The sequence below is a fragment of the Triturus cristatus genome, chromosome 7 (genome assembly GCF_964204655.1).
Source record: "Triturus cristatus chromosome 7, aTriCri1.1, whole genome shotgun sequence".
Lineage (NCBI taxonomy): Eukaryota > Metazoa > Chordata > Amphibia > Caudata > Salamandridae > Triturus > Triturus cristatus.
In genome coordinates, this window is record NC_140590.1 from 535,536,522 (window position 1) to 535,548,789 (window position 12,268).

Here is a 12,268-nt window from a genome sequence, read left to right on the forward strand (position 1 = left end):
AGAGCCTAGGCATCTGGATTGATCATTCTCTTTCGTTCAGTCACCAGGCAGCAAAACTCTCTACAACCTGCTTCGGGCTATTAAGGATGCTGCATAAGGTTCTTCCCCTTCTCCCTTTCCACGCTAGAAGGATTATGGTCCAAGCACTGATCCTTTCTCGCCTGGATTATGGTAATGCTTTATACCTGGGAGCACCGCAGTATACCATCAATAAGCTCCAAGTTATACAGAATTGTGCTGCCCGTAGACTTCTTCAGATTCCCTGTTGGCATTCTGCCAAACAGGCATTAAAGAGCTTGCACTGGCTGCCTATCAGACAAAGGATCCAGTTTAAAGCTATGTGTCTGGTCCACAAAGCCTTCTGGAAGAATGGCTCTCCCATTCTTCAGTCATTGATTACCCCTTATCATCCGAAGAAAGACCTTCGGTCATCTGGATCTTTTTTTACCCTTCAACCCAGAATAAGAAGGGCCAGATGCGGTGGCCGATCCTTTGCATATAATGGTTCCATTGGATGGAATGCTCTTCCACTTCAACTACGGAAGGAACCTAACCTGTTATCCTTCCGCAGGTTACTAAAAACCTGTTTGTTTTAGCTTCCTTCCCTGTCTCATGTTCCTTGCCTGTCTGTCTGCAGTGCTGGGAGGCCTACGGGTAGCCATCGCGCTTTATAAATTTCATTCCATTCCATTCCATATCTCACATAGTTCACCCGGCATTCACTCCTCTCACACTACTCTCACACTGTCACATTGCTTACTCTGCACTCACATAGGCACTCCTGTCACTCACACAGCTCACCCTTCACTCACATGGGCACAGTGCTCTCCCTGCATTCACACCACGGAAACAAGCACAGCACTCACCCTGGAGTCACATCACTTGCCCTGCACTTCCTCCTCTCACCCTGCACTCACATGGACATACCTCTCGTCCTGCATTCATACAGGTACGATGTTCATCCTGCCTGCACACAGGGACAGTAGTCTGCCGGAACTCATATAATAGGGACACGCCACTCTGCACTAACTCCTCTCACCATGTACTCACCCGTCATTCCCGCAGATCACCCTTCATTGTTGCCGCTCACCCCGCACCACACACAGGCATAGCACTCACCCTGCATTTACACCACTCACACCCTGCACTCACTCCTCTCACTTTGCATGCACTCCTCTCACCTGACATTCACATGGGCCCTCCTCTCACATTGCATTCATGCAACTGACCCAACACCCACATCGACACATTTTTCACCCTACAATCGCCCCACTTGTGCTGCACTCACTCACACTATTTACCATCACCCAGCACTTACATGAGAACACCTCTTACTCTGCACATATAAAAATTACACAACTCTCATGAATATAAACATATTTCTAGAAAGGCACCCACAGAATACCTGCTCTTTCTATAGTTATGGATGCCTCCTTAGTTCCCTCTGCAACAACGGGGTAATGCAAGAGCGGAGAGTGGACTGAGAATGTGGGATGGTGCGAGGAGGAAGACTAGGTCTGAGGGTTTGGGTTGTAGTGATGGAGTGAGGATTGTGTGACACCTTCAGCCATTTCAGGCATTCCATTCACCACAATGCTTCATTCCAGGACTTGTAGTTTTTTTTTACATAGTAAGTTGGGTCGCAAAAACCCCAAAATGCAAAGCGTTACTGGATAAAATCCATGGTTGACAAAGAAGGCAAGCATTTCCTAAGATCAGTTGGATGTTGTGATATTACATGTTAGAACGTGGATTAGATAATTTCCAATACTGTAACTGATTGATCCACAGGTGAAACCAAATATAAGCCTGCACAGCTATTTTAAGGACGTTTACTTTTCATTCACATCATACTTGTAAAAAACATTGACAAGGCAATATGTAAATATTTTTTATAACGTATAGAGAATGTTTTTATTAAGCTTCACTAAAAGGCAAAGCAGGTATAGCAGAAGCAGCAGGGCAAGCTTTTCTAACACAGTAAAAGCAGATTGACTAATGGAAGTGTGAGTAGCAGTGTGTCTGTGTGTGAGTGTGAAAGAGTACAAATGTACGAAAAAGTACAAGAGCTTTATTGAGAATACGTGTGAGAGAGAATGTGTGTGTCAGTGTATGAGAGTTATGCATCCAAGTGTGCTGCTGGTCTGGCATGCTGAAGGTTTTCTTGCCTTATGGATAAATGCACTAATACAAAATGGATAGGAGGTTTTACCTAGGGCAAACTGCAGGTTTGCCCTAGGTAACTTGCTTGTACTAAGACACCATCATTGGCTGAGGGGTCTCGAACTGTCTAACTGAGAAAATAGCTAGCCCAGTCATATCCAGCGGCATGAACTCAGAACACACACTACCACACCTGGCTCTAGGCCCTGACATGATGCACGTAATGCTTAGCATATGGGGTGGATTCATAGCAAAATGTTGGCACTTATATTTGAGGTAACTCGTCATAAGATTTCCTGTAGTCGTTTTATAGGGAGTGTCCATAGAAAAATGCTGATCCTTGTATACCGGAGGGAATTTTTTAGAGGTTCTTATGGCTGTGGCTTAAGTATCCATGGTAAATTTCATGCACTGTCATATTGAATGTACTCCTTGGCATAAGGGGCTCGCCCATGAAAAAATTATGACCTTGGTAGAGTGGAAGTAATTTCTGGCTTAACACATTTAAAAAAACGAGATCTTCTCCTAGGAAAGGCCGGGCTTCCCTGGTGCTCCATGAAAGTACTGGAATATTTAATGAATGCTCATAGGGGTCTGTGTTGTTTTAGCAAATTTGATCCCAAAAGTTTCAAAAAATTCTCAGGGGAGGTCTAATCTCCCTTACATCAACTACAAGAAATCTGTTAACTTGTTTTTCTTGGTGGAATTTGGGTGAAGTATCACACTCCACCACTTACATAGATTGTTTTCCTCATATAATGGATATGAGGTTAGCTCTTATTCCATTTCTAGAAATGCTTGTCCTGCCCCATTGCTGGGAGCATCACTGGGTTTAAGATGGTGCGACTGGTGCAGCCACACCTGGCATTGACTTTGGTGAGGGGGCGCTTTGTTTAAAAATAATTTTTGGTTAAAAAGCACATGAACTTCCTTGCGTATCAGTTGTTTTCAGCCAACAATAAAAATATCAAGATAACTTTGGTGGGTAATGTTCCTACTAGTGAAAGTTCAGAAGGTGGTCCAGTTGAAGTTCTGGCTCATCATAAAGTCAGTGGTTGAAGTGCATTAAAAAAAAGTATGGAAACTGTGATGCTGTGTGTAGGGGGGGGGGGTTAGTGGGCATGCTCAAAGGCATGACTAAAAAAAAAAATCAGTAACTTTTTTCAGTCTTTCACCTTCAGGTAACTACATGTAAAATAAAGCACAGCTTAAATGAAAATGAATTACAAGGTATGTTAATCAGTGGGAAATGTACTCTCGTCCATTATGAAATCTCTATTGGTTAATGCACTGCACCAGAGAGCCACAGAACTGAATCCTGGTTGGTGCAATGGAGAATAGTGACTTATGTACGTTTAGTGCTACGCGGTTCCAATCTGTGACAGAAGGCACTGTGAACATGTAATTCGATATTTTAAACTTGCATCGCACACAGTATAAGATAGGCTTCTAAAAATATGTGTATCAAGGTTTAAGATAAGTGTTTTCAAAATGTTGATTTTTTTTTGCAGACTTCGTAGTGCAAATTCTTTTTTTATAACATTTTAAAAGCACACGCTTCACAGTTTAGCTTGTAGCTCTCTTAAAATACCCCTCAAAAAGAATACATGTGTTATTGGGAAGCAAGTGTTTTTTTGTAACTGTATTTTAAAAGCCCACATTTAACAGCATACCGTACAATACCTCTCAAAAAGAATAAATGTGTATCATTAGGAAGCTTCAAGTGATTTGATCAATTGAAGCCAATACTGGCTACAAAGCATCCTTTACATCTGCAGCGCAGAGGTACATTTCTTTAGGGGAGCAGGCACTCTGAAAAGAAGGCTGGTTTAGCTGGCTGCCCCTCCCTCGTTTCACAGCACAGGAGACTCCCTTTCTCACACTTCTGCTGAAGCTTTTCTGCTCTTACAATTAACTGTCCCGAACAGTTTTCAATTCACAGAAAGTAGGGGAACTGTTTTTCTAAAATTAAAAAAGTATGGGAACGTAGTGCCTCCTCCGGTTATCGCTCCGCCCCACTTCCACCACTGCGTAAAGTAGCACCGTAACCCCCTACTGCGCCTGTTGCAGAGAACGCATACTATGCAGATCACAGAACTGAAGTGTGAGTGAACTATAAATAGCAGGATAACAAACAATGCGATGCATGCCAGAGAGGGGCTATGAAGAGAGGAGATTCACTGTTGGAGAGTGATAGGGAGGGAATTCATGGAGAAAGATATGGGGGAGGTGCGCCAAAAAAAAAGACTTTCGTAACGGCCACCATCAGCGCTCGAGCTGGCCCCGGCTGGGATTCTTTGTAGCCCCACTCCCGAAGTTCAGATCTAGTTGCGCCTCGCATCAGATCCCATAGATCATAGATGAGAAATGTTAGGGCAAGCGCCTGCAGCGACCTAGCTAGCGCATTGATACTTTCAGCGGTGGAGGCAGCAGTGTCCATTGGACTACAGACACCTCACTCTCTCACTATCTACTCTCCGGCCCTAATGCCTACATAGACATCCCTCTAATCTCCCACATCCTTTACAATAGAGACCCTACGCCCGTCCTCCATACACCCTCAGACACTTGGCACTACTTTTCCTTTTACGCGCGTGACAGAACAGCGGAACATATGAGCCGTGAGACGTCCATCCCTAGCAACCACAGATGCTATTGAGACATCCGAGCGTGGAATCCCCGGGCCACGCCTGTACCAATTGGAGGACATACAGCGACGAAACTAGCCTATTGAGGGCGGGGGGCGGGTCTGTACCGGTGAAGAGTGGTTGAGGGGTGGGGTGCTATGTAGCATCTTAGCTGGGCACTTTCAGGGCTTCCCTGACAGATGCCGGAGACACTGATGGGGGACCTTGATGGCTGACACTCGGAGGGGCTGGTGTGGGAGGAGCACGAGGCAGTGTTAGGAGAGGCTTGAGGGGCAGGAGGTACTAAGGACCAGCTGTCAGGCAGGATTTAGGAGGAGACACTGAGTTCCGAGGACTGATGCTCAAGAGGCCAGGGGACCGTAGTGATAGCACTAAGTGCCACGAGAAAGTAATTACTGGAGACATGCAAAGCTGGTAGATTCCCGGGATTAGCGGGCATTGAGAGGCAGGGCAGGGCGAACGAGGGCAGAAGGCACCAAAACCGGAATCACTAGGGCCATTGGGCATTGGTGGGTAGAGACCATCAGGCACTTAGGACCGACAACGAATCAGGTCTGTGTCAGAAGGGAAAACATTGGCGGGAAAGAAAGTCACATTATTAATAGACAGGTGCCAGTAAGCAAGAGACGTCCCAAACGGTTCTATGAGGAACTAGCAAGAAAGGCATTCATTTGTAGGTCATCTGCGTGGGCATTCGCCGGTCCAAATGCAGATTTGTCTTACAAGCATGGAGCGTCAAAAGTCTTTGTTTTGGGAACTTTAATAAGGCTTCAGTACAGGAAAATACAAGGCATTCATGTAGTGAATTGGAGCAGGACCGATACAGCGTACCCTGCATTTAAGTAAACACCCGAGCGTAGGGCATGCACTGGCCTGAAGCTAAGCCTTCAGCATGCATTTAAGAGTGCAGTTCAGCCACCAGACCTCCACTAAATCATAACGTTTTGAACCTGTCTTCAACTTCCGAGTGCAGCTTGTGCATGCAAGCAGAGTGGTAGAGTTGGTGCAACATGCCGTCTAAGGTGAGCCTCTTCGATCTGACCAACCTATCCATTGGCACACCTGAGGTGGGCGCCGTGAACTTTAACGCCCTCCACACACTGCTCCACGCCATCCTCCGACAGCTCAACATCCAGGACGTGCAGGCTGAGATCAGCGAGGAGGACCGCAAGCCTCCTACTGCTGTACCATCCAAAGGTGCCCTACCGTTGCCTGGCAAAGAGGCCTCATCACCAAAGGTGGCATCGGTCTACCACCAATTGGAGAAGAAAGTCCAGAAAATCGAGAAGCAGATGGAGGTGCTCAACCACCTGCCCACAGGCACTGAGCTGATGGAGCGCAGCAAGACAACTGAATCTCCTGCACCAACCCCGGTGGGCGACATGTGGCAGATGATGCAGATGAAGAAGAAGATTGAGACCAACGAGGATGGCATCAACAAGGTAAAATGCTCCCACGTCCCTGTCTTTTGCTATAATGTTATCCTGAGGTCAGCATTGGCCACCAGGGGTTAAGTCTTTTAGGATTAGACCATATTGGTGATGTCAGTCGATGTAGGTTAGACTGTGCTGGGGTAACCAAGAAGATGTGAGGGTGAGTTTATTGCTGGCCCCCATGTGTCGGGCATGTATGGTAAGGATGTGAAGGAGAGTTCAAAGGGACCACCAAAGGGCAGGTCTTGCAGAGGTAGTGATGGTGGGGCTGAAACCTAAATAGGAAAAGATGGGTAACTGCCTTCCTCTGAGTAGCTGCGTATCGGAAGGTGTGCTCGTGTTGTCCTGTTACAAATATAGCAGCCCTTCTGAGACCATGTTATCCTATGAAAGGACTACCAGTCCATTATAAAGTATTGCTGCAGCGTTACATAAAGTACAGCAGCCCTGTTAAATGTACTGTGCTGCATATTAAGGGTATTGTAGCTGGGCTAAAATGGACTCGTGATGTCTATAATAGAATAGCAGTCTGGATAAAAAGTACCAATGCTGTTCTATTAACAGCATACAAGCCCTGCTTTGAAGTGAAATGCTATTCCAGTGCCAAATTTAGTACAGTTGTCTTCCTGAAAGGTCTTTGTATGGTCCATAGGTTCCAGGAACACACTCAGTGAGTTAAGCATCCGCCTCTGACATCTAGTATGATCTGCAAGTCACGAGTTTAGATCTTAGTGTGGCCAACTCGTGTTTTCCCCTGCCATAGTTGAAACTGAGTACAACAAAAATGGGTAGCAATAGCACCTGCTATTTTATAGAACTTAGAAATGGCTAACACCTGGTTTAAGCTGTAATTAAAAAAACAATTTATTATTGACAGTGTAGCAGCCCTACTGATCACTGCTGATACTGCCCCGTCCTAGTTGCATCTTTCGATTCTGGCCCTGTTTATGGATGTAAAATAAGGCAGCGAGTCAAGAAGCAAACATCAATTAAAAACAGAAGTTGAATTTGTAGACATGCCCATGATGAAATTCATTATTGGGGTAAAATTGACATAAAAGCGGGTGTTTCGTTGTTTCTGATATTATTATGTCAGACAGGTTACATACAGCGTTCTTGACACTGTCTGCTGCAGTTCTCTACTGGGGACAGCATAGGAAGGAGCCAGAGAGGGGGAAAAGAGACAGGAGGGAGAGAGAGAAGGAGCGTTCACTGGAGAGTGTAGACGAGAACATGAAGTTATGTGTTGTGACCTGGATAATAGGGTGGCTTATGTTTGTCAGTGTCTTCCTTGTATTTCCTTATACATTCCTGCCCCCAGCATGGCACTTGTAAGGTAGTTGGTGTTCTGCTGGCACTGTGTGAAGAGCTGGTTAGAGCAGCTGGAGATAAAGCGCCGGGCAGGGGGCTGTCCAGCTCCTGGTGGGGCATGTCTGGTGCTACCGCTGTGCAGCTACAACTACGATGAATACAGGATTGTAATTCGAAAGGCCTTTGTCTAGTAATAGTTACATTTGCGCACCTTCATGCACACTGCTGAAAAGTAACAACTATTGCGTGCATTTTATATACATTAAAAACCCTTGAGTAAACTGATGCCATCCACAACAACATTTCAGTAGTGAATCATCCGAAACTCCGTGGCATGCTACAGCTCATTGCCATGGCCATCACAAATGCATCAACCATTGTATTGCAGCTTTTATATAGCGCTTCATACTCCTAACGAGACATTGAAGCACTCTGATTTACGTCGGATTCCTGTGACACTTTTGGAATACTTGTTTTATAGGGTGTTAAATGTATTTTGGCCTAGGAGGAGTTTGAAAAGCTGCAAGAACCTGAAAGACGTACTTCAAAGATGGTGCAATGAATTTCGCTGCATACAAGAATGAGGTGTTGTGGAGAGTGTGAGAGTTGATGCAGCCACGCATGACGGCGATTTTAGCATTGGTCAGACGGTTTAAACAATAAAAAAGTGAATAACGGAGCTAGGTGTTGTCCACCAGGGAGTATGGTATCTAATGTAAATCTAGAAGCAAAAGACACCTAACCCATGGAAGCACTAAAAAAACACAAGGATCGAAGTCTGCTGTTAGTTTCCTTTAGTCGTTCAACAGTCTTTGCAGGACACATTTCCTACATCTATCTTAACAAAGGTTTTCTATTTTGTTCTGTGAGAAACCCAATGACTGCTTGGCCACAGTCTCTAGTGCTTTTTTTTCTTCAAAACACAGTGCTGACCCTAAAGAGATGAAAAATTGCAGACCTGGCTCTTTTCTTCCCCTTCAAAGTAAAATCTGGCAAAAGTCTATCAGTTCTCAGTTCTCCGCATTTCTGCAGAAGACTGCTGTTCTTGTTCTGGGCAGTACCGTTTCCGTCCTGCTCTAAAGGACAGTAGGCTAGCGTTATATGGCGACAGTGTTACTGCCTGGATTAATTTAGATCTAGCTTTCGACATAGTTGACAATCCAAGGTTGCTTCGCAGACTTCAGTAGATGGGAGTCGTATACCTGGCCCTGAAGTAGATTGACTCTTTATTCTCAGGCAGCGCACACACTGCCTCCCTTTTCGTATCAGCATGAGTTGGGTCTGTATTTATGCGACTGCACAGGACGTCTCAATGAGGCCCATTTTGTTTAGTGCATATAACACCTTCTTGGCACTTATTATAAGGAAACTCTGTTATAGAAAAGTGGTAAGTTAAGTTTATTTGAAGAAAGACATATGCAGTAACACAAATCTTCAGATGACTGCTCTGTCCTTAACTGACTTCTGTTCCAATTCCCTAACATTCCATAGCCTCTAGCCTCGCACACTCATGCAATTACCAACATGTAGATATCTTCCATCAAGACGATAATAGGCACACAATACCAACCATGCCCCCTCTTCAACAACTTCAGACACATGTAACCTAATAATAATAGGACACACAAAGACTTACTCCACTAGATAATTTCTACAAAGGATACTCTGTAAATCTAATTGATCCAGGCCTTTCCCTTATGCTTTGTATAAGAGGAACACAAGAGTTATCAGAGGTTAGACTTTCTGGTGGAAACAGCCATGAAATGATCTTAACTTGTCCTTGGTGTCAGCATTCAAACTCTGACTCTCATCAGCACCACCACAATTGTATCCGGTTTCTCACCATTAGAAGAGGGATCAACAGCCTTACATTCCGCATTCAAAACATCCAAGAAAATATTTCCACAAGTAACTGTCCATATTATCTATGTTATCTTGAGGAAACCAACTCGTAGTACGAATCCAACAACCATTCCACCCCCCCCCCCCCCACAGTCTCCTCAGTAAATAGCAACACAGCTTAAATTCAACAACTTCCCTTCTTTCTTCTTCTACCATTACGGAGTTACAGTGAACATCAGTATCTCTAGTAGGATTCAACCACACAGCAGTATCATTGCCTGCATCACTGAGCCATTACACACTAATCAATTGGGCCACCTTAACTGGTTTCCAATGCATTCCCTCTTTCCTTTTCTTCTTGTGAGTGTTCATCAATTCATTGTTTTTTTTGACCGTCTGATTAACATAAAAATAATCAAGTTCTTGCTCTGTGTTAACCACATTTCTTAACCACCTAGGGAGAAAATCCAGGAACATTTCCTCTTAACTGTTCAAAAGGAGAGTTGCCTGTCACGCTATTAGAAGTCACCCTATAGGTTAGCAAAGAGGCTTGCGGAGCCATCCTTAAATTCATACCTCCATTGATGACAAATTGTATAGGCTCTTTAATAAGTCTATTAAACCCTTTTTTTTAGCTATTTGTCTCCATGCGGAATAAAGCTGGCTTTTTGTGCTTAACGTTACGATTCTTGAGACATTCATGGAAATTACCACAGACAAACTTTGGGCCAGAACCTGAAAAAAGAAACTGGATAATCCTCTGCAAAAACATCACCCAGAAAGGAGCTAACATCGTCAACAGTGTATGCATCCACCATGTGAAATTCTGTCCATTTTGAAAAATAGTAAATTAACACAATTCCAGAAAGCTGACCAACGAGATAAAACAGAAAAAGGCCCGCTAATGGCAATATCCAGCTTTCTCCAAGGACTTTCTGGTAAACTGATGGTAACAGGATCAAGGAGGGGTGCTTGCCTTTACTGGTTGGCCACTGCTCATGCAAAATGTCCATTCTTTGACCCAGCAATCTTATCAATTTTTCACCATCATAATGCTAATATTCCTCGTAGTCCTGACATCTCTAAATGGCCTTTATGTGCTATCTGGAAAACTCTGTTCCGTAACCCTTCAGATGGGATAACTTTATCACCACACATAATCAGACATTCCTCAAATGCAAGTTCACTTTGAATTTCGACAAAGGATTTCAATTCAATTCATTATTGTGTTCCTGGAAATGTTTCTGTTAAATACTTAACACTATCTTTGGCTTCCTCAACTGACCATTCATCTGAGTTAATGACATCTGAATTATCAATACGTATATCAAATACAGAAGACAACCCGTTTCTCTGTCCCATCTCATTCACAGTCATCACTCTCCACTGGTAACTTGCACATTAAATAATCCTGGATATTTTTCTTCCCTTAAACATGCTCTACAATGTACTGGAAAGGCTGAACTTTAGCAACAAGTCTTGCCAAATATGCTCATTGTCTTCCTCGCCAGCTGCAAGCAGATTGTGTTTCTAAGTACCAGAGGTGTATGTTACAACCCATTCTTTGTTCTTATCACGTTGCATCCCCAAGCCCACAAATTGCTTGCATCAATTTGCAATAAATAAAGGGTTCCAAGTAAGTGCTTGGAAAATCTCTAGTTTCAAGACTCTGAATGCTTAATCATGTTCCTGGAACCAACAAAGCAAAAAGGTTCTACCTTGTCTGCATACCTTTCTAAAAAATTTTAACATAAAATTCCAATAACCCAAAGAACAACACTAATTGTTCATTAGCCTTTGGAGATGGAGTATTAACAATTGCCTCAACATGAATACACTTCTGCTTGAAATCATCATTGCTGAACAAGACAATCCATTTCAACACATCTAAATGTATACTTGGCAAATTTGACCATTAGTTCTTCCACCAATGATGCTAATAATACTCTCCTCAAGTTGTCATCATGGTTCTGAGCACTTGTATCAAAAATAAGATATTGTCTTGAAGCATTGTCCCTGAAATTCCATTTAAAGTGTCTTTCATTATTGTTTGAGAAAAACAGAGGCTGTACTCCCGTAGCCAAAATGCATACTGTGATATATATATTTCAGAGTTTAATATAGCGCGAACTAGACCCCAGACATTGGGTATCAGAGCGCTTTACATGAGCACCAGTTTCATTACAGATGGACACATTCATTTTTGTTAGGCACGGGGAGATTACCAGAATCTCAGGATGTTGAGTGTCATTGCTGAGACTTGAACCTGGTTCCCCAGCTTCTAGGTCGACCTCTCTAGCTGTAAGGCTACATTCTCTATTAATATGAACCTTTCGGGGTGACAAGTGTGGTAAGTGTTTAGAGTCTTTATGGAGTACTATCTGGTGGTAGGTGTCTGTCAAGCATAGAAAACACAGTTGGTCCAGCCAAAGGGGAATTTAGATCATGAATTTTTGTTAGGGATCATGCGTCTAAAGTACTATTGACGCTATTGAGGCTGTACAAATCTATGCATTGTCTGTGTTCTCCTGATTTCTTTTAACAGATCACCACTGGAGAGAACCATGAAGATGATTTTACTGGTGCAACATTTTCTCTATTACAGAGGTTACTAGGAAATTCCTTAAGATTTCTTTCATAAGTAAAGGAAACATTCCTCACTCAATGTTGTGCTAGTAGACCATTATCTTTCAAGACAATTTCATGTTCAAGTTTTTTATATTGCCGTCATTCTTAAAATACATGCAAGCAAGTTTCTTTCCGGAGATTCACAAACTCTAAATTGTCCCAGATAGAACTTGAGACAGAACTATCATGACAAGCCCTATCATATGGTGAGGAAGCAGTAGCAAAAAGTTTATTGGGATCCTC

The 12,268-nt window shown here is 43.4% G+C and overlaps 1 protein-coding gene across 1 annotated transcript in view; it reads left to right on the top strand.

The window, feature by feature from the left end:
- The first annotated feature begins 4,998 nt into the window (after positions 1-4,998).
- QRICH2 (glutamine rich 2) overlaps positions 4,999-12,268 on the top strand; it is a 450,378-nt gene continuing 443,108 nt past the window's right edge. The window contains exon 1 of the mRNA XM_085616929.1: positions 4,999-6,253. Coding sequence (XP_085473055.1) covers positions 5,822-6,253 — 432 coding nt within the window. The 5' untranslated portion in view covers positions 4,999-5,821. The remainder of the gene's footprint in view (positions 6,254-12,268) is intronic.